This window comes from Paramacrobiotus metropolitanus, unplaced genomic scaffold (assembly GCF_019649055.1).
Source record: "Paramacrobiotus metropolitanus isolate TYO unplaced genomic scaffold, Prichtersi_v1.0 Parri_scaffold0000145, whole genome shotgun sequence".
NCBI lineage: Eukaryota > Metazoa > Tardigrada > Eutardigrada > Parachela > Macrobiotidae > Paramacrobiotus > Paramacrobiotus metropolitanus.
Genome location: NW_026570365.1, coordinates 266,935 through 289,482, shown reverse-complemented (window position 1 = coordinate 289,482; position 22,548 = coordinate 266,935). Strand labels below are relative to the sequence as shown.

General features: G+C 41.9%; 3 protein-coding genes across 3 annotated transcripts; 2 read left to right on the top strand and 1 right to left on the bottom strand.

Moving 5' to 3' along the window:
* Positions 1-641: 641 nt before the first annotated feature.
* LOC129599427 (thyrotropin-releasing hormone receptor-like) lies at positions 642-10,472 on the top strand (the record flags this gene model as incomplete). The annotated part of the gene is made up of 4 exons (XM_055497651.1): positions 642-725; positions 4,657-4,811; positions 8,337-8,664; positions 10,434-10,472. Coding segments are annotated over 4 exons (606 nt in total), but the record flags the coding sequence as incomplete, so codon positions are not given.
* Positions 10,473-12,048: 1,576 nt separating this feature from the next.
* LOC129599420 (thyrotropin-releasing hormone receptor-like) lies at positions 12,049-16,089 on the top strand. Its single transcript, XM_055497643.1, has 5 exons — positions 12,049-12,274; positions 14,231-14,385; positions 15,051-15,579; positions 15,685-15,837; positions 15,978-16,089. The coding sequence occupies exons 1-5, from the start codon at positions 12,068-12,070 to the stop codon at positions 16,026-16,028; spliced, it is 1,095 nt and encodes a 364-aa protein (XP_055353618.1). The 5' UTR covers positions 12,049-12,067; the 3' UTR covers positions 16,029-16,089.
* A 572-nt stretch (positions 16,090-16,661) lies between these two features.
* Positions 16,662-19,103, bottom strand: LOC129599421 (zwei Ig domain protein zig-3-like). The gene is made up of 5 exons (XM_055497644.1): positions 18,989-19,103; positions 18,780-18,840; positions 17,853-18,176; positions 17,212-17,456; positions 16,662-17,093 (listed from the first exon to the last, which is right to left on the bottom strand). Exons 1-5 carry the CDS (start codon positions 19,085-19,087, stop codon positions 16,941-16,943), a joined length of 882 nt encoding a protein of 293 aa, XP_055353619.1. The 5' UTR covers positions 19,088-19,103; the 3' UTR covers positions 16,662-16,940.
* Between the last annotated feature and the right edge of the window lie 3,445 nt (positions 19,104-22,548).

Here is a 22,548-nt window from a genome sequence, read left to right as displayed (position 1 = left end):
TCAATAACTGTTTAGCTACGCTGCTTTATTCTTCGTGGCAGCAAACCCCGCTTTCTTTGTCTCAATCGCGGCTAGGCTCGCTTTGTGTACCGGCTTGAAACGAGTCTGTTCCGCCGTGCATCTTAAACAATGCTAACTTTCCGCGCCTTTATGCCGACTGACAGATTACTATGGCTTCTTCATCAAATTCCATCAATCATTTTCCGCATAGTCGGCGCGCTTTCAGGAGTATAATATGCCGAGTCCTCCAGGAGCGCAAGTTATAGTATCAGTGTAATCAGTCAACCAACCACGTACCGCCAAAATGAAAGTGTTAGCGCCTGTGCGGCATTATAGCCGATCTTATTGTACATATGTATTAATAGTCCTCAGTTCGTTGCCGATAAACCCGGCTCATCCGGTTGATCGCACCACCACCATGACTTTAAAATTAACCGAAGATGATCTCGTCATTCTTTTAAGTTCATACCACAAGCTAACGAATCTTTCACATGCCGACGAAAGGTTATTGTCGCATCATATGGGAAAAGTTATCGATATGTTTTCTAACTTTTCTGCGGATGTGTTTCCATTTGTGGAGCCCGATAATGAGTTGACACTGTTGTTTCGTATAATTGCCACAACGATGCATTCTGCCATTCATATTGGGAGTTTCGGGCAATGTCCTGCTTATCTTGGTGGCCCATAAATTCAGCTTTCTCACGCAGCCCGTGTACACCTATTTGGTAAGCGTGATAGTCAAACCCGCTGAACAATTTTTATTAGTAAATCACACCTATCTCTGCAACGGTAGCATGACTGTTGTATGTCTCAAAAATTATCGTTATTGCTGAGAAGCCACGCTGTAATTGTACTGGTACTTTTTCATACAACAGTTTTGGCATTTTGTCTAAATTATTGACAGACGTATTCTGCTGCTTTTATGCGGTTAAATGGATACCACAAGCCACTTATCACCTTTATTCACTGCTACGATGTACAAGCGAGACTGGAAACTGTAGCAGGGCCTTACATAACTTTCTTTTGAATCACTATAACAGCGTTAAGCACCCGGTGCCAACGTTCTTAAAGATAAGTTCCTTTTCATGGTATTTGTGCGAGCGTGGTGTGAGAGAGCGAGAGGAAGGAAGACAGACGTAGAAAGGCGACCGAGAGAAGCCTGATTAAATATTGATATTTTCGGTACCGCCGCGTGCGCTTCTTGGGACTTGGGCTAATACACCGTTCATTAAAGTGAATTAGGTTGGCAGCATGTCAAGAGTCAGATATTGTGAAACGGACAACAGGATGTCCGTTGCGTACCGCTAATTTTGATTCGGAGAAAATACTTGCTGAAATAACTTAATCGATACTTTAATCTGTAACATTACTAATTGCTCGGCCTTCTAAATCTGCAATAGCTGGAAATGGTCTGTCAATCTGTTAGAAAGTCAAAAATAACGTGAGTTCGTAATTACTTCCTTGTCACGTATCTTCCGTATTGTGCTCATTATACACATACCACGCATCCACTAATTGCTGCTTTGTTTACATGCATGGGTCATCGGCTAAACTGTTCCTTGCATTTATTTACCAGCACCTCAGAAGTACATATTTACGTGTTCACTGCCATCACTGCCATCATCATGGCAGGAGCAAGTTTTGTCATCCATAATGCGGTGCCTTCTGCGTATTGCCGTTCACTTAAATTAATTAAAAGCAATACAATTACGCTCAGATTGCGAAGGCAGTATTCATGGCGGCGCTGAGGTTATATGTGTATTCTGATTACTTTGTATGGGCTCGGACTACAAACCATGGTTGTACATAAATTAGAAAGTTTGTACTGTATATAGTATTTGATATTAACACCCGCAAACACAAGTACGAGTACACACTAGTAAAAATAACACTCATCACACTGATGAGTGTTATTTATAACACACGATCAACTTACCATTAGGTAACCACTTTATTATTGTGTGACGCCAAAGAGTGACCTTTTTTTCTACTACAAGATTGTTTTCGAACGAAGACCCAAACATTTTGGTCGTAAAAAAGAATAGCTCTCACAGTGAAGTCATCATCAAAACTCCTGCTAACCGTCAGGGGATAAAGGTTGGATCTATGGGGCACGTTTACCTACTGTGAGATTACGGACCCGCGTCCCGCGATACATAAAATATAGAGCCCATGAGCGAACTCACCGTTGTCGGTACTAATCGTGTCAGCCGTTAGCTCGTTGTACTCTTTCTTTACGTCCTTCTTCATTTGCACAACTTGTATTTAGCCGCAGAGTCGGTATAAACTTTAAAAGTTGCAAGACATTTGAATTATGTGTTTGTTTCCAGTAACCGTCTGCTTAGAGCTGGTACTGTGGATACGTAGTGGACGAAGATGAAGAAAATTTTACACCACCAATTTTGCATGTAGTACCGGTAAACACTTGCAGTTTATTCTGCTGGTAGGCATTACAGATATTTTTACAGTCAGGTATTTTTTTTACTGAATCTACCGAAGAGTAGCGCAGTGCGGCGCACTTAACGTACCCTAGTAAGTAGGAACCTAACGTGACGCATGGCCGGTATGAGCAAATGCTAGGTATGCTGCACCAGGGTACGAACGAACACGAGTTTCGGAATGTGGCATTAGAACATTCCCGAAATTTTACTGACGTTAGTAGCCAAACAAGGCGTTCGACTTGCGCTAAAGTACCGTAAATGCTAACTAGAAAACTGCGCTCGCTTTTCGCGGGCACTGCCTACAGAAGCTCAGCCGGATTGATTGAATGAATGACGACTGAGGGCAATTCGATAATTTAAGTAAGTAGATTCTCTTTTCCTGCACGTTACTTTAACCATTACGTAGTACTTAGGAAATAAACACGCAATTATCAGGCGCTGATGCAGATGCATAGCGCATTGCATGACCAGAGTTGAGTTCAAATTACGAATTTCATAGTAATCTAAATTTACTCGTAGCCACGTAAAAGACAGCTCTAGATTTATTCAGCGAAGGAAGCACATCTAACTCCCAGAGAACGGCTACCGCTCCCTTTTTAATAAGTTGATAGTGCGATTTTTCGAAAGAATCGCATCAGGGACAGTCATAAAACGTCGGCAAGCTAAGCAGTCTTGAGAGATTTTCTAATTGCTAACGGTACTCGTTATAACAGGTTTCCTTTTACTCGGCAGCTCTAGCTAAAGGATTACCCAACGAATACGGTCACACTTTACAGTAGATTAGGCAACACCGCAACAGCAAGCGCAAATCTGCAATCACCGTTTTTTGAATTCAGTCGTTTGAAAATAATTTTCTTTGACAAAATTTACTTTGTAAGGTGTCTCCGTGTTTTGCTGATTTTCCAGTCTTTTCGATTGAGGCTGCTGGTTTCTTTTATAAAAACAGGTATATCACCCGCTTTTGTTAACAAACGTCACGCAACCATGCTGTATTCGGTTTTTGAACTACATGGGACTTAAAAGTTTGCCGGTTCGGGCATATGTGCAGTGGTATCCCAGCAGCCGTTTTTGAACAAAATGCATAGGCAATCACTGAGGTTGTGAAGTTTAGTGCCGATGTCTGGGTTTCGATTTAGTTCGCATTTTATAAATTATTTTTACAAAAAATGGTTAGCAGACACATAAAAATATCGTCGGTCATTGGCCAGAAGTGAAAACGGCAACCTTGCTCCTCAGAAGTGTATACGACAATCTGCCTCTTTCCTATAGAATAGACTGCACGTGCGCAGTAAGTTGTGGTGACCGACGGACAGACATCATGAGTTACAGTATAATAGAGTATGTGCTGCGAGGATATAAGGCCACCGCGCACTTGTGAAATTAGTAGCTACCGTCACTGTGCAGTGCATATAGGACTGGGTGGCGGTGACCGATGAACAGACATCGCTTTTCGCATTCGCCGTAAAAACAGTGGACCTCCGATAAGCTTCGGTCAATTAAATATGTTATACCTCACTACAGTAACTTATATCCCGTTACAAAAAAATTGAATGTTTAAACTTGGCAATTCCCAGCGCCAGACCGGCTGCTAGACAGATGTACGGAATATCTACAACATTTAAAACACGGTTTATACAGTTTACCATTCTGTTTCTGGTACGAGTACGAGTTTCTCGTACTTAAGCAGGGAATGACGACAGGCACCCGTTTTCATCCGCGTTATCAATAGGCATCCCTTGTCGCACCCACTTTGGCTACAGGCACCCCTTAACCAATCCGTGCACCCCGTCGCGTGCGAAAGCTGTTATCCCTAGCTACGTTTGTGAGATCGAATTTCATAACCTAAAAAAATTTTCAAAAAGTCATTGCACTACCAGCCGTGCGCATTCGACCTATGCCGGTCGATCAGCCAAACCGGTCGAGTGCCTGGTACACGTTTTTTGTGAATGCCTCACCCAGTCATGTTAGCTCATCATGAAAATCTTCGTGAAGTTAAGAAACTGAAACATAATATCTTTTTTCAGTCATCGGGGAAAAATTAGAAACCGCGGTGCCTCTACTTGTGGTCCGCGGAAAAAATGGAATGCGATAAGTATCTAACAGAAAAAGGGTGCCTATATCCAAACCCATTTAAATAACCATATTCTTTGATGGTGAATGAATTCCCGGCTTTTATAATGCCTTATGCCGGTGATGATCTGAGATTTTCCCACAGGTGTCAATGGCATATGCCGATCTACTGGTCTGCTTAACGGCCATCCCGGAAGCCATTGTGTCGTATCATTTTGGAAATCAGTGGTTCCTCGGCCAAGCGGGCTGTTCCGTATTCGTATTTCTCAATTTCTTTGGGATTAATGCCGGGGTCGCCAGGTAATGCTAAACTCCAGAAGGTGTATCGCTTGATATTAGGGACCCACTTTTGGCGAACTGCTGACAACAAAGTCGAAAAATTCGGTATCATGGGCGATTCGCTAACACGGATCCATTGCTGGATCCGGGTTGTGCAACTTTGGATCCGTGTCCATTGTTATTCACCGGGTGATTCATTAACCCGTAGGGGCTATTCACGAACCTTTTATTCTTACCACAAATTGGTTGTGATAGATGTATTTTAAGTAAAAATTTTACACGGTACACTTTTTGCTGGTGGATGAAAAAAGGATGAGCTCGTCCTTACTACGGCTAAACGAAGTAGCGCAGACCTTCTGAAGGATGAACAGCATCTCTACGAAGGACTAATTAATACGAAGGCAACATTACGGAGACGGAGCCCAGTTTACCAACACTTTAGCTAATTTTGAATAGTTTTGAATCAGTTAGGATCATGACTTTGGCAACACTAACTAAGTCATAAAAACCCTAGTCATAAGTAAACTGTTGACAACTTTTTGATGAAGAATGTTCATCGAGTTGCGACATAAACGTTTTGGCTGATTACTGTAATAAGTGAAACTAGTATATGTATATAAAATAACGTTGTTTAGGAAAGGTTCGTGAATCGCCCATGTTCCACCGGTGAAAGCATCGACCGGTTGGTATTATTTTTATTTCATAAACGCGCATACATTACAGATTGAAAAGAAACAGTAATCACAACAACAAAATTTCATTTAAAGCTGCCGCTCCATCCACTGTTCCGAGTACTGAAGCGGCGTTGCCCCGCTGAATTTCTAGTGACAACCGTTGACGGAGAAATTCATGGGAGCGAGGTTCACCCGTGTGTAGTTGAAGTCGTTTGCCGATTTCTTTTACTAAGAGTATGGCTAGCTTCCCCCATGGCCCAAGAGTTTCGAAACCTAGTGGAGAGAAGACATATCTACCCTCCAAATACGAGTACAGTCGTAATTTTTTATCTTCGGCCTCCGCAGCAGCAGCTCCTGCGGTAGCTGACGTAGATTGCAGGTAAGACATCGCAATGGTAACCACGCACGTCGCGTCCCACGCCAAGCACATACCACGCTTCCAGGCAAAGGTTGTGCACCCATCCGGACGGCGATCGGACGTGTGGGATGTACCCCGGGGTTCCAGCTTAGCCGGGATGCCGGCTGACACTAACGATCTACACACAATACTGTTCAAACCGCCGTGGCGTGCGTGTCTTCCAGCGGAAAAGGAGCAGGATAAGCCGTGGTGTCCATACTCATCTACGGACTTGTGACACTTCGCACATGAATGCGGCTCGCAGATCTTTACGCCCAGTCTCAGACCCACTGAAATCTTTACTGTGTCATCGTCAAGGAGGTTACCGATGTGTGCAGAGGGCAAAGCATTTAACCAAAGGCCTGCTTCCGGTGTTGATTGAGCCAATAAGCGAGCACGGTTGACCTTATCGTCGCGAAAAATGTCCAGCAGAACTGATAAAGACACATTACACAGCGGGAGGTCCCATCTCCGTTGTGCTTTGCGAAAAGTTGGTTCGGGAAGATCTGAGAGACGCGCTTTCAATATCCACAATTCCAGGGCGCCTGTAACATCTGCAGCAGGGCAACCAGGTAGCAGTAGTGACACTAAGTCGGATACGGAATGAATCGAAGCCAAAAAGGCTGGAAGTGCTAATTCCTCCGCTCGACGAATGCCAATACCGCCCCTGCTCACTGGGAGTGTCGCCTGCCGCCAACACGGGTAGTCATCGTGGCCAGTGCGCACATTGCACAGAGACTGGAAACACAGCCTCAGAGTTTCGTCTAGTAGGTACAGCTGCTGCGGTTGTTTCCAGGCGTTGCAGCAGCGCAGCATGTATATAATTTTAGGAGCTCCAAGGCAGCTTTTGAGGAGGAACAGAGCGTGGTGCCGTGGCAAAAGTTCCAGTCGCTCGCAAGCCGGTTTTAAAGAAGAGCACTTCTCGGCCATGGCTGGACCAATGGCATCATCCAAAACTGGTGCACCTAACAACAGAAAGTCGAGTCTGTTAGAATGCGAAGTCTTGGAAACAGGCGCTGAAAGTCTGCAGTGGCGTCATTTCGGGCTTTTTCCGTTCCGCCGGAGATGTGTAGCTCGCACTTAGCCTCGTTCACCACCAGACCGATATCACGCGCTTTCTGAATGATTTGGGCAAACACGTGTGCGACTATCGCCGGTTTACCGCCCACAGTTCCGTCGTCCAAGAACCAGGCATTAAGATCTGCATTTAATGAGGCCACAAGCGGCTGCAGCGCGAGACAAAACAGCAATGGGCCCAGAGGATCTCCCTGTTGCACTTCCGATTCAGATGACAAAATCAACTGCTCGATAAACAAGGAGGAGTGGTTACCGTATGCGGACAGGAATGGGCGAATGGGCGAAGCGAAAAAAATCGACCGGTTACCTGCGTAAACTGAATAGCGAAAAATACAATGCGCCATTCTCATTTTAAAGCCATTGCGCACTATTGTTCATGAATCGCTCTCTGAAACGAAAAATTTATATAAAGCTCTTGCGTTGATTCAGTTGTTTGGCAGCCTGCACAAGAAACCGTATTCGTGGATACACACGAAAACTTACGCTTTTGCGCGCTTAAGAGCACATTTTCTTTTTTATGACACTAGATGTCAGATCATTTGATAAGTTGCCGTGAAATCCTTTAGTGGGGGTAAAGCTTTAAACATGATTCCTTTAATAAAAATGGCCCGCTACATAGCGTCAAAAAAGGAGAACATACACTAAAACGTTCGCTTTCGCGCACTCCAAATCATATATCATTTTAAAACTCAATGAACTGAAAACCGTCTGCGCGCGCAACATCCGGTTGCCAAGATATGCCGTAATAAAATGTGCGAAAAGTTTAAATACATTGTTGTGTACCAAAAGTCTGGTTATTACCCGATCTTCTTGAAACTTTGCTGCAAAAGACACATGTGCATAAAGTCGAAAGTGAACAAATTCCAGGTTCGTGCAAATAGTATTTTCCAATAACTTTAAATTGAATGTTGAATTTGCGAAATTCATTTCAAATTCGGAAAAAATGCTATGAATCTGAAATTGGTTCACTTTCGGCCTAATGCCCATGTGTCTTTTGCAGCAAAGTTTCAAGAAGATCGGGTAATAACAATACTTTTGGAACACAACAATGTTTTTAAATTTTTCGCCCATTTTATTACGCCATATTTCGGCAACATATATTGCACGCGCGAACGGTTTCAGAACCCTGCATACAAATTGTTTAACTTTAGAACGACATAAAGTATTACAAAAAAGTAATTTAGAATGCGCGAAACGAAAGTTTTAGTGTATGTATCACATTTTTCACACCATGTACCGGGCCATTTTTTTTAAGTATGAACAAATGCGGGTGTACTGAAACACTGCGCATGAACCGATTCTCTTCCAGTTTTGCTTGGAAATGAACACAGTAATCACCTTAACCCGTAAAATCCATCTTTGGCGTTCGCTTAAATATACGGGTATTTTTTTGCGCAGCATGTCCATGATGACCTTTGAGCGCTACGTCGCCGTTTGCCGTCCGTTATTAGCCCGAAAAGTCTGCACTGTGGAGCGCACGCGCAAGATCATAATTTCTTTATGGATTGCAGCAGCCGTCTACTGCTCACCGTGGCTGGGTCTGACCGAAGTGAAAACCATCGGAGGGACAGATCGAGAAATTTGCGATTTCCGTTTAACGCAAGAGTACTACATATTCATCTTCGGCGCGGATTTATTAATATTTTACTTCTTCCCGCTGTTAGCGGCGATTACAGTCTACATAAAGATCGACGAGTCGCTACGAAAGCGCGAAGCTGCGATCGGCGTATTCTTTAGTATAGCGGAAGAAGGGAAACTCTCAAGGGAGTCAACAATACGGTGTAAGGACGAGAAGGAGCCGAAGAAATTCCTTTTGCCTACTGCAGTTTATGGCGCCGATCACCGCTGTGCGCTCAACAGGACCGAGTCAACATTAACGCAGCGCAGCACAAACAGGGCACGTATACAAGTAAGCATGGCAAAGTACTATGCCGCATACATAGTGCATGCAGTTCGACAACGATGGTTTATCAGCAACCAATGAACCAATGATAACAGTGTAACAATAATCGATACGTATGATCTGGCATACGAATGACACCATTATCGATACGTATAATTTGCCATACAAAATTGTCAAGCTTACAACGTTTTTTAGGTTGAGCGAATGCTTTTTGCTGCTGTACTGGTATTTGTCATTTCCTGGCTGCCATTCCGTGGTTTGCTAATGTATAACGCGTTTGCGGCGACGCCGTGGCTCAATGAATGGTATTCCTTGTTTGCCAAGACACTGGTTTATCTCAACTCGGCAATAAATCCAATCTTGTATAACATTATGAGTGCGAAGTTTCGAACGGCATTTTATCAAACTGTCACTTGTAAAAGTACGTGACTTTGTGCGATTGAAAACCCATGGTAATCTTCATAAGTTATGCTCGATGTTTGCAGAAGCACACAGATCGTCCTAAAAGGCCAGCGGCTTTAATGATGTTCGAGTGCCCGCTACCTGGAACAGTATCAACCTAAGTTTTATTGTCATCTTTCCTGGAGTCTCTAGAACTGTGATTTTTTTTGCACTGAGATTGTTAAAGTGTACTCATAACGTCCAAATAATCAAAGTGTTGGTTGCACAGTTCATACTTCGATAATAGCATTGTCTTTTAAATGTGCAACGAAAAACTTGATATGATTTGAAGCCATAATTATAGTGGCAAAAAAACTAGGTTCTAAATGAACAAACTGGTAATCTCGCCAACCATAAGCTGCTTACGTTACGGTGACGTCAGCCAACAGTAGCGTTATACGCCGCAATGACTAAATGTCTGAAGCCCACCGCCTTTTCCAAAATCGCGAAATCAAAGGACGATTTTCAACTCTACTCAGCGCAGAGATGTGGACGGTACTTTTACGTTGTTTTGTTTTAGAACGTACCGCTAAAACTTTCCGATTACCGACTGTTTCATCCCGCTAAACGATGATTCTGATCCCTTCTCCATAAGACATCCCTTAAAGGGGCGGGAGAAGTTCCCGCTGTTGTCCGGTTCCCTTAGCAATCTTCCAGAATGGGCCGAATCGGCGAGTAGTTTTCTGTTGCTTTCTCTTATATTTTATCTTTTGCCAGTAAGGCGAAAGCCAGCGACAGTTGTCCCTGCCACCGTTTATACCGTGTCCTATCTGTACAATGTACATACATGGTACAGTACAATTACGATAGCAGTTATGGGACGAGCCTGTGGTGCAAATAACACCAAAAGCTCTACATGCACTTTGTATTCTTTTCAGGCTCTGTTCAGTCTAAAGTGTCAGTCAATAACGTTGTATTCGCAGAGTTGTTGTTATTCATTCAGTGCAGATGAAAGCGTGGTGTTGACTTGACGATTCCAATAATTTTGTACTTCTGCAGCGTTAAAACATACGCTGCACTCATACTCATACAATCGAAACAGCCGGAAAGACGTACGTGTATAACCGCCGTAGGTGTATAATTATCCAGGAGGCCAGTACCATAGATTACTTTCGGTAAACATAAATTTAACGGTTGTATTACCGATCTAGGACGCCATCGTCTTTGGCATTTATTTCCGAGCAATGTGAAACAACAATAAAAGACCACCCAACAGAACGGCTGAGCCAAAAGTGCCAGCCGAAAACATCGACAGCTGAGACGTTAGGAAAGCAATTAAGCCATCCGAGACTGATTAGTCGTCTAAGAGAGGTGTGTCGTCAGGAGAGAGAAAATCGCAGACGCATCCTATACTCCTGGGGAAAACAGCGTTCAGAACAACGGAGTCTCACTCTCCACTCGCTCTGCAATTTCAGTACAGTACAGGGAATGTCCATAGGGTAGCCGGTTGCTGCGACGGTGAAACGTGAGCTTTCGTCGCAATGTGGTAATCTACTCCAAGAAGCGGAATTTAATACGACCTCCGCTGCTGTCGGCATGGCTTTATTGTCACAATAAAGGCTTTATTGTGTAGTGTTTTCCGCCTACACATTTTCGCAGATTCGCATACAGAGGAACTTTCTCGAATGAGGAATAGCACACAGCGTGGATGTCCAGCAGGGGGATCACGTTCCATGCATTTCATGATTGAGCAGTTAAAATCAGAATAAACATTCTACAGGAAGAATAAACGTACAGTAAAACATCCAGCATCCACTCGACCGAAAAAATTTTCTCTCGCTTTACTAATCTTATGCCACTCTGTAAAAATCAAAAGGATCCGCATTTAGTTGTTGCTGGAGCCAACAGAGAACTAACCCGGCAGTCAGCAGATCTGTAAAAGCGGCTCATCAGACGAACCCAAGCGCGCCCAATCATGCTTTCTTATACCGACTACGTATCCACGAATAAATTTTAATTATAATACAAATGCATGCTACCTGATCAAAACGCAATTTTGTTGTTGTGATATGTGATAAGATGTCGCTGATCTGCCATGTAACTTGGTTTATTGAGATAAAAATTTCTGTAATTAGAGGAATTTACCTTCTTAGCAAATAATGCACTACTACCGATTAAACGCTCGTGGCCTTCGATAAGCGTTGACAGGAATATGAATGAACACGTGACTTCATTCCAGTCTTCTAGAAAGAAAATAAAACTTTAATACCTTTGCGCATCATGAGTCGCATCCAGCCGGGCGGTGTTGAGCATGTTGGTAATAAACACGTTACACGGGTACTTAACAGAAAATCAATATGTAAACCGGATACGCTGCAGTATACTTTGTAGTTCGATGCCTTTGGTCTCACATTACGGGTGGGCTAGCTTTATATACCGGTTTGTATCTTGTATATTCCGTTGTGCATCCCAGACAACGCTAATTTCCGCTTTTATAGGTCGACTGATGGATTAGATTAGCGGCTTCTTTGTCCCTTATTTTTTTATCACTGACGCAATTTCACCCGAATAAGCAGCGGAGCCCACAAGGAGCGGAAGTTATAGTTATCACTTATTGCTATAGATTAAAATGAGGATTCTGGCTGTGCTACGGCATTATAGCGGATATTATTGCACATATTTATTGATAATTCTCCGTGTGATGCCGGTGTACCCGGCTCCGCTGGTTAACAACACGACATCCATGACTTCACCATTGAACGTAGATAAACTCGCCCTCCTTTTACAAATTTACAACCAGCTGGTTAATATTTCACATGCCAGCGAAAGACAGTTGTCACATCAAATGAGAAAAATTATCGATATGTTTTCTAATTTCTCTGTGGATGTGTTTCCATTTGAGGAGCCGATTAGCGAGTTGACACTGTCGTTTCGCATTACTGCCACCACGATGCATTCAGCGATTTTTTTACTGGGTGTGACCGGGAATGCCCTGCTTATCGTGGTGGCATATAAATCGAAGTTTCTCAAGCAGCCTATGTATACCTATTTGGTAAGCCTATAGATATGCATAGTGGTACCCGTTCAGTGAGCTGTTCAAAGCTTTTTGTTAGTGAATCGTAATTTATTTCTTTGATTCAAATCCACAGAGAAATGGATGTTAAAAAGTACAATGTTTTTAAAAGGCTGGAAAAAAAGCTGCTTAATCAAGGTGGTGAAAACTGCCCGGCAGTGGCAGTATCTATCTACGTAGTTAATGGCAGGGCATTTTCAGCCTGATCATACGAGTTCTGTATTTACCTGGATCGATATTTAATGCGAAAAGTGTTGAAAGCTTGTGACATCAGTTAGAAGTTGACGTCGCCCCTGAGATCCCACTGTGTTTGTAACTTGGCTAATAACTTTCTCTTATCGCATTTTTCATCACTTTGTGGTTTCGAAAGAGGGAGAAGTACCGTATATTCCGCCGCTTCGATTAGGATTAAATGATGTCAACATGGCTGCAACAGTAACCTTTACTACAATATAATGACTGAGGTTTACTACTGGATGTCAGCTGCGTACCGGAATTTTTTGTAGAGTGTGTCAGCAATAAAGCAAGCTGTAGTCTAACTTATTTCACCGGAGCGTAACGGAAGTCCGTTTCAGGTTACGAACAAAAGTAAAAAATGTTTTTCTTCCATGACCTTTTTATTCGCACAAACCAGTCACATTGCACAAATCTGTATTTTCTTCCTGTCTTTTTTCTGTTACGGAAGCGGGAAATTACCGTACTTCCTCAAAATAATTACATCCCTTTCACTTAGTTCTATTGTTACGTCTTAACCGCCGTCCACCATCTAGAAGCTGTGAACACAGTGTTCCCGTTTAGCGTAGCTGGCAATACTTCCCTACACACAAAGAAGCCGAAAAAGGTTTAATTGTTTTTGCGCACTATTGCTTACAGGCTGAGCGGGAAATAAACGTACAGAAAGGAAAAAGCGGATCGTCTTGGACCGCTTCCCGGTACTACTCTCGCACCCGGCTTTAGTTAGGGTTGTTGCTGAACATAACATGCTTAAATGCGTGTTGAATAAGGACGATATTCAGCCACACCGGCACCACCCAGCCGGGAGGGGAGAGGTGGGAGGCAGCAGATGACTGTGTTCAGGGTTTTCTGCTTTCCGTAAGGCTAAGACTGATTATTGATTATCGTCACTTCTAAAGAACATCCGCTGATGGAAATGTTGTACTTAATCGGTAGCTTAAGCCTTTAGCGAGCTATCGGCAGTTATACGATTTCTATGGGCATTTCTCCGGACGTTTTTTGCTATTAATAAAACTGCTTTGCTAATCGGAATGGACCTCAAAAACTTCTCAGCTGCAGATGTTCCGCCTACGCACGTTCTGTAATCGATTTTATTCTTATGATAATTGCTGATGGGTGTAATTTATCGGAAAGCCACTACATTTTTAAAAATAGTTTTACTGGTTATAGAATCTATCTGTAGACAGTACGGCGTACTTACGGGTTTTTTGTAAGATACCATGAAGCCAAGCCGATGTGTGTTAAGGAAGGTATGGCGGTGTACAGCATTCATGTAAGTACCTACACGAAAACTGACGACAACTCTTCAGCACTATTTCTCCAAAGTTGTATGATACTGAGTAGGCAAATAATTTGTATACGTAGGTTTGAAATGTAGTTTCAGAAGATGTTAACAAATCTGTTAACCAGAAGCTTAATACAAACACATTGTTCTTATTTATTGAACTGAGTAACTATATCTCAAAGAAAAAAAAACAGTGAGCTAGAAAATCTGCTTACCCGACACATGCGAACATTGCGAACGCTATATTAGGTGTTTGCTGTATAAGCAGCTTAACGCTTGCCACTTTTTGGAATTCGCATCATTATTGGTGAAATGGCTTGTGCACCCTATTCAGCGTGCGCAGTGCGCCGATACATCTGAACGATGAATTAATTCTCAACTTTTATTCTTTTGGTAATACTGTGAGATTTCCGTAGGTGTCAATGGCCTATGCCGATCTGTTGGTCTGTTTAACGGCCATTCCGGAAGCCATTGTGTCGTACCATTTTGGAAATCAATGGTTTCTTGGCCAAGTGGGCTGTTCCCTATTCGTCTTTCTCAATTTCTTTGGAATTGATGCCGGGGTCGCCAGGTAATTCGTAATATCAGAACATGGTTCACATACTTCGGGAAGTTCTCCTAGGGAAATGCTGACAACAACAAACAGAGTGAACAATCAATTTACGTAGCTTCCTACTCGTACTTCGAAGTACTGCCAAATAAATAAGAACATCATTAGGTGCCTGGCGGAAGGTGGCATTATAATATTTTCTGTAGTGGGGAACGATCTAGGTAATTTTGCAGAGCGCTATTTGTCATTGCGACAAATGCAGCCAGCGTAGGGGCACCATTCCGACTGCCTGCATCTCGTTAATGGCTCTCTGTTGTTGCCTTTGCGTGTTCAGAACATTGTCTGTCGGGCCTCTATACTAAACCCTATTCGCGTACTTGTAGAAAAACTTTGGCTTATACGCACTCAAAAACACTTTTTTGGTTTTAGTGATATTGTGCCATCAAATCATTTAGTTACATTGGCGCGAAATCTATTCGTATGAATTATGTGTTAAACAAGATTCCGTAACTGTTTAAACCAATTCAGATGTACTAAAAGTCGAACAATGAAGTAATGTTCTTCCAGTGTTGCTGGCAAACACGGAGAGTATTAAGTAATTCAAACCGTAGCGTAGATTTCAGCGTTTATTATAGAAAAATCCCCGTTTGTAGGAGTAAATAAGTTAACCGGTATTCATTGTACAGCATGTCCATGATGACGTTTGAGCGCTACATCGCCATTTGCCGTCCATTGTTAGCCCGCAAAGTGTGCACCGGGAAGCGCACGCGCAGGATCATCATCTCCTTATGGGTCGCAGCCGCCGTTTACTGCTCACCGTGGCTTGGTCTGACCGAAGTGAAAACTATTGAAGGCACAGATCGAGAAATCTGCGATTTTCGCTTAACGCAAGCTTACTACACGTTCATCTTTGGGGCGGATTTGTTGTTATTTTATTTTGTTCCGCTGTCGGCGGCCGTTGTGATCTTCCTAAAGATCGACAAGTCGCTACGGAAGCGTGAAGCTGCGATTGGAGTGTCTGTCTGCACAGCGGAAGATTGGAAATTTTCAAGGGAGTCGACAATGCGGTATAAGGATGAGCAAGCTTCCACGAAGCCCCTTCTGCCTGCTATAATTTACGCCTTCGACCGCAATGCTGGCCACTACACCGTCCCTAGGACCGAATCAACCTTGACTATGCAGTCTTTGCGCATCGCAATCAGGGCACGTATACAAGTAAGCACGGCGCCGTAAACTGCATACAGTTCAAAAACTGATGACCTTTTACACATGTCCAACGACGTTGAAATCGTGGCACTGAAAGCAGAACATTTACTGTAGGTTGAGCGCATGCTTTTTGCGACTGTATTGGTATTTGCCATTGCCTGGCTCCCATTCCGTGGGTTGCTCCTGTACAACGCTTTTGCGACCACGCCCTGGCTCGACGAATGGTACTCCTTGTTCGCCAAGACACTCATTTATCTCAACTCGGCGGTAAATCCAGTCTTGTATAATATTATGAGTGCGCGTTTCCGTAGAGCATTTTGTCAGACTATCACTTGCAAAAGTAAGTGCACTTAAAACGAAAATGTGCCCGCTTGACTCACTTTATAACCTGTCCTCGATTTTTGCAGAACGCGAGTAACCCAAAAAAACAGCAAAAGATCAATTTTGTTTCCACATGACTTATCTGGCAGGAAAGCTTACGTACCAAAGACTTATGAAGTTCAGCTGAATGGTTTCCGCAGCGTTACGTTAACCTCCGTCCTAAGCCCCGGCAGAAAGGTTTATGCGGCTCCTCTCAATTTAGAGCATATCCCCGTCAACTCGTGTGCCGGTGACATAAACATTCTACTTGTCACGCGTTATGTCATAATAAAATTTACAGCGCCTAGTGTGTTAATGAGCACGACAAGGCCTATTGTGCGCCATTTGAAGGCTCTCAAGCATTCCTCTGTTATTATGCGATGCATCAACACATGGCGTGAGATAACTGTTTTCAAGTGAAGACAAATCTTCTTTGTTTTTCAACGCTAATGAATTCCTCCCCATAATTATCTTGCTGGAGAATGAATTTTTCTTTGATATTGTGAGCTAAGTGTCAAGCAATGGTGGTATGTTGGTCGCTTGTCAAACTTGAGTGCAAGTGTTCCTTACAGTCTGTTCAAATATCATTATTATTATAGAGTTTTCATAATAGTAATAACTAGAATTTATGTCAAATGAATTTGCACTATTATGCAAATTTAACTCGCTTGAGTAAGATGGGCAAAGACAACGCAAGAACAAAAAGAAAGGTGAAATAAATGGTACTGTACATAAGGTAAGTAGGTGACTCTGTGCAGGAAGTTTGGTGAATGCAGCCTGTTATACAGGTGCAAGTCCGTGCAACAGTTCCTGTAAACCAAGAGCCCTGCAGCACTGTTTCAGCGGTACGCAGAGGGCGCTTTATACTATTAACTGATTACCACTTAGGCCCGGTTACTATTAGCTGGGCCAGGTTACTAATAGTTGACTGCCACTTTACTGCAGTAGCGAGTAGTTACACAATATTATGTACGTCGCGTCTGGTTGCGAAAAGTATCCGTGCTTTGCATTTAAGCTGGCATCTGTGAACGGCGCATGCCAACCGGTTGCAAGAACGACACCCTGTAATGCCATCCGTAAGTACCGGGTGCCCCGCAGATATAGTAACCGCGGTCGGCTTTAGCAGAAATATTGCGGATTAACAGGTCCCCAGTCTCCAGGACCTGCGAATATTTGGCTGATTATAGTGCCATGAACTCCTTGTTATATAATATACACAGAAGTGTAGGCAATATAAAGGCCCGATATGTCTTATTGAATAACTATTCTGTTTGCGAATACTTCGTATTTTCCTGATGTGGGACGGATTATTTTAGCGGAAGCCGGGCTGCCGTTGAGGTATTGGGTAGCTTGATACAACCATACGGGTTTTGTCGGTGTTGGTGACCCGATGGTGCGGCACATCAGCACGGCATCGTTATGTGCCGTCTGAATGTATTGCTTGGTGGATATCATGATGCGGGTAACGGCAGTGTTGTCTGGGCAGTTTCCCTCAGATGTCCCATGTTTCAGACGACTAAGCCGGCCTGCAGCAAGCGGACAACTTCTTGAGAACTATCTACGATTATCGTTAATACGCGGAAAGCTTTTTGAGGGTTAAACCAGGGACATTATTAATTATTTCGTTGCATTCGGACCACCAGGCCATTACAATTACCGTTCATTTCACTGGCACAGGCGACGCACACTTTGGCTTAATGTGAAAACCGTTATTTTCCGTTTCACTCGGGAAATTAGTTTTTGTGTATCGCACTGGCATACGCTTTACATGGCAGCAGATGCGCTTTAAGTACTAGTAATAACGAGAGGCGGAAAGAGGGTTCATCTCAGTTGGAGGCAGTTGGATCATCTCAGTTGGATGTTATTTACACAATATAGTAACCCTACCTGCGTTATCAGTTGTATTAGTCGTTTAATTTTACCGATGTTGACGACTACTGTTGTGGTCGCCTGGATTCGTGACATCAGTGTCTCGCCCACACAGGTATAATCTCCACTGGTGGCGGTCTTAACGCAGGAAAAGGTGAGAGTGCTGCTGACGATGATGTTAGCGGCGGTGATGTTACTTGAGAAAGTACGCGGATCGGCTGATTCTTCGACGGTTGACACAAGGTTACCGTTGCGCATCCAAAACAGTGTAGGCTGCGGGCCGTTCATGACAGCGACTTCGCAGCGCAGAGTAAGCGGCTGGTGTGAAGCAACCTGCACCAGCTGCGGTGGTTTAGGATTCGTGAAGGCCAAAGATTCTGCAACGACCGGAGAGACAAGCTGTATTTTGGCATCGCAGTATGCTGTATCGTGGTATAGCCAGACAAATCAATTTTTTTTGAAAGCAATCTGTTACCCACAAAGCTCGGAAGACATGATATACCTTGTCTCTGTTTGCAACAGAACTTGGTAAATCTTATTGGATCATACAACAGATTACAATAACACAGCGACAAAAGAAGACTTTAAAAATGATCTGGATCCGAAAAAAGAAAGGCTGTTTTCCGAAGGATTTCACGATTAAAAATCAGTCGCAATATGGCGAAGTCTGTCGTAGTACAGCTTAAGCAAACTTGCTTTAACAGTACTCGTACTACACTAATATGAATTGCGGGTAATTGCGGGTATCTGATACCCTTAGAATTAGAAGTATCACGATGAGTAGGCTGTACAACGGGCGGAAATCTTAGAACAACCTTCCGATTACCGTTCTGCCTGTTTCTCTGCGTGCGCTCTAGCCCCGCAAGAACATCGTAAAGCAACAAAAGACAGTACACCAGGGAAACACTGCGATAAGCAACGTTTCCCCTGGTTTATTTGTACGTACGAAATATACAATGAGCACCTGCAGGCGAACATACCTGTGCTTGTAGAATGAGCACGTTGAATAGTTCCCTGTTTGACATTCGCCTGTTCGGCATCCTGTGTTAGATTTATTAGCATAAAAGCAGTGTTGCGATCCACCATAAAAATAGCTACAGTCAGCGTATGATTATGCGAATTTTCAGTCGTACTATAACCGTGTACATAAATGTTTCGTTACTGGCCACAACAAGGAACCGTTCTTTACCTGTGTATGTTCATAGTTGAAGTTGGCAAAGTTTCGCGAACACTGACTCCATGTACGTACAAGATGGACAATCAGCGCCGCGCTGGTTAAGAAACGCATATTTCAGAGATGTGCGTATCCCGATAATGGCCACTGAACTGTCGTTAGAATGTTTAGAATGTGCGAGCAATCGGAAGCGAAGTGCTCGACGAATGGTGCCAGTGCCATCGCTCTTTTATATTGTAGTGGACCAGTGATGTCGAACACGGATGCCGGTCCCTGAACGCCATCTTGTTACCAGGGTGCGCGGTATCGATGGCGGACCCGGCATTAATTGTTCCGGTATGAGGCGACTAGGGAATTGCTGTGATCGTTGCTAGTTAGGGTATGTGTGCTACGTCGCACCCGGACATCAGCGCACCAAAGCATTCACAATGGGCTTAAATCGCTCAGTTACATTATGCTCCACTTGTTAGCACCATGCAGTTTATTTGCTGCCTACCAGTTCATATGAATTTTTAACAGATTGGGAGTCCAGGACTACAAAATAGCGTGCAACCGATCAGGTCGCAGTGAAAGTCCGTGACTATCTTTAGATACACTGCGTCATCTCGTTTAACTGGTGCGTGCGGCAACAAGCCACAAAAGCTTAAAGCTGCTCACCATTTATTTGCCTATCGTCCAGTACACCCTATGCTTAAATTTCACCCGTTTGTGGCGTTCGGTGATGTTTAAAAAGATGGCCAAGGTCACACATAGGAAGGTATTTTTAGAGGAAAGAAATCTCAGAGGCCGAAAGTGGAAGGAATTATTAAAGGCGTGAACTTTTCGTGGTCAAAAACAGGGAGTAAAATTTTTTTATGGTCAAACAAAGAAAGGAAATTTTCTTCGTCGAAAATTTAGCTCAGACACTTTGCACTAAAGGTTTTCGAACGAAATGAGGTGGCGTTTTATAGATGGATCTGACTTTTTTGCGACCCGAGTCCACAACCTAGATTCTTGGGTTTGTCACTGCGCTTTTGTTCTTATCCTGTATAACTGAGCATTCCAAACCTAATGGCTTCAAAGAACTAAAGTACTGCACTTGAGCCTGGAATCGGCAAGTCTCCAGAGGGGTTGCGGTTCTTTTACAAATATGCATTTATATTTAATGCTAAATGTATTTTAAAACAGTTTGTCCACGTTCGATGTTGGAGTAACAAATAAGCGGTAGCCAATAGCAGCTCGTAGTAGCAAACAATTCCTAATATTTTTAAGAACTTTTTATAATATATTTCTAAATATTTCTAAATATTTCTAAATATTTCTAAATATTTCTAAATATTTCTAAATATTTCTAAATATTTCTAAATATTTCTAAATATTTCTAAATATTTCTAAATATTTCTAAATATTTCTAAATATTTCTAAATATTTCTAAATATTTCTAAATATTTCTAAATATTCCTAAATATTTCTAAATATTTCTAAATATTTCTAAATATTTCTAAATATTTCTAAATATTTCTAAATATTTCTAAATATTTCTAAATATTTCTAAATATTTCTAAATATTTCTAAATATTTCTAAATATTTCTAAATATCTCTAAATATTTCTAAATATCTCTAAATATTTCTAAATATTTCTAAATATTTCTAAATATTTCTAAATATTTCTAAATATTTCTAAATATTTCTAAATATTTCTAAATATTTCTAAATATTTCTAAATTGTTACAAATATTTCTTAATATTTCTAAATATTTTCGCGCATTTTCTATTATATTCAGGGCTTGTAAATATGCTTCTAAATAATGCTAATATCTCATATACATTGTATCATGTCACAGAGTATGTTATTTCCAAGGTGTTTGAAAACACGAAACATTTCGAAAAAATACTTCGATAAGAGACGAACCTAGGAACGAAGGTTCGAGGTCTCGTCACGAAGTGAAGGTCTCGTCACGAAGTATTCAAATCCCTTCTAGAAAATGCAAGCTTGGCTGAATCATGTAACTGTTCTCATTAAATTCATAATAAATTTCGGCCGCGGTAGTTTTCGTCCTTTTTTTGGTCATAGAAATTTTCTTCCTCGTTTGAAAAAAAAATTCGTTCCCCTTTTTCACCGAAAAAATATTCCTCCGTTTATTTATTCCTTTCTTTTTTGACTCCGGCCTGAAAAAAGACCCTTGGTGATAACGATTAGTGAGTATGAGCACTTGAGAACTGAGATTCTTATGGGTGCACAGCTTACATCGCCATGCCATCTCTAAATTTCCTCTCTAGGCTCTACGGTATTATACAATAAGATCTTGTTTTCAGAAGAATACACGAGAAAAAAATTTCAAAATTAGGTTTTTCACCGTTAATGAAAAAGTCAGTTGAAACGGAAACGCCTCTGGAAAGTAAAAACACCGGCATCTACTGTAGCAGGCTGCATTTCGAAACCAATCGAATTCATATGACTATTGACTTCACGCAGCAGTCAGCTCATACGTTTTATTATTATTAATTGAAATAAGGTCGCCTGCAAAAGCCAAGACCACGATTTTTTAATCGTGCAGCAAAACAATTCGTTTGTTATGTATACATGTAAAATTTGTATCAATAGATTCATATATCCTTACGTCCTATTTTTTTAAAAATTATCTCCTAAATCAAGATTAACTTTTTCAATAAGTAAATAAATTTATAAAATAAAGCATCGCACAAACGTTCCTACCTTTATCTTCAAAAAAGTTTTAGGTTTTGGAGAAGGTCTAGAAAAATTTTTAGAGGCTGTAGTACTTAAAGGTTGTTAGTACTGAAAGGTTGTTAGTTTTGGAAATTTTCTCTTAAACGAGCACTGATTTCTTGATCAAGTTGTTAATTTTATAAAACAAAACATCGCATAAACGTTCCTACCCTTATTTTTAAAAAATCTTAAGCTTTGGAGGTCGAAAAAAATTTTTAAAAGCTGCAGTACTTAAAGCTGAAAATACTTCGACTCGGCCCCGTTGCGCGGGACCGTTACCTCTGATTTTTCAAGCCTTCAGAGTTTCGAAATTTCAAAAACATTTAGAAACCTGAGTACCTCAATATTTCACGGTCTAAATTGTCTAATTTATATGTAATTTCTAAATACATATCTAAAAGCCGGCCCGCGGCCCGTATACCGTATTCATTCACGTAGTGGCTCTGTTGTACTGGTGGTAGCATGGGCATTCACTAACCTGCGTTGCTCTGTAATTCTGGTGGTAGCTTGGGTATTCATTAACCTCGAAATCTAATGAATATGTATTTATTTTATTTTAATAAATACTGAACAGCTTGACTGAATGACTGAAAATCTTATAATTAGTAGCTAAAGATACAGCCTGCGAGGTCACCTTGGGCAACCGTTAATTGTTTCCCACAAGTTTCCATTAATTCTGCGCTGAAATATCGGCTGAATGGTTTTTTATGGACATCGTGTAATGGAAAATCTGTAAGAATTGTCAAGTAAAGTTGTTTTTTGGACAGTAGCATGTTGTTCTGCCAGTGAAACCAAAATCAGTGAAGGGATACAATGTGCTTGGAAATTTTAGTTTTCCGGTAAGTTTCCTCATTAATTTAACCGTGT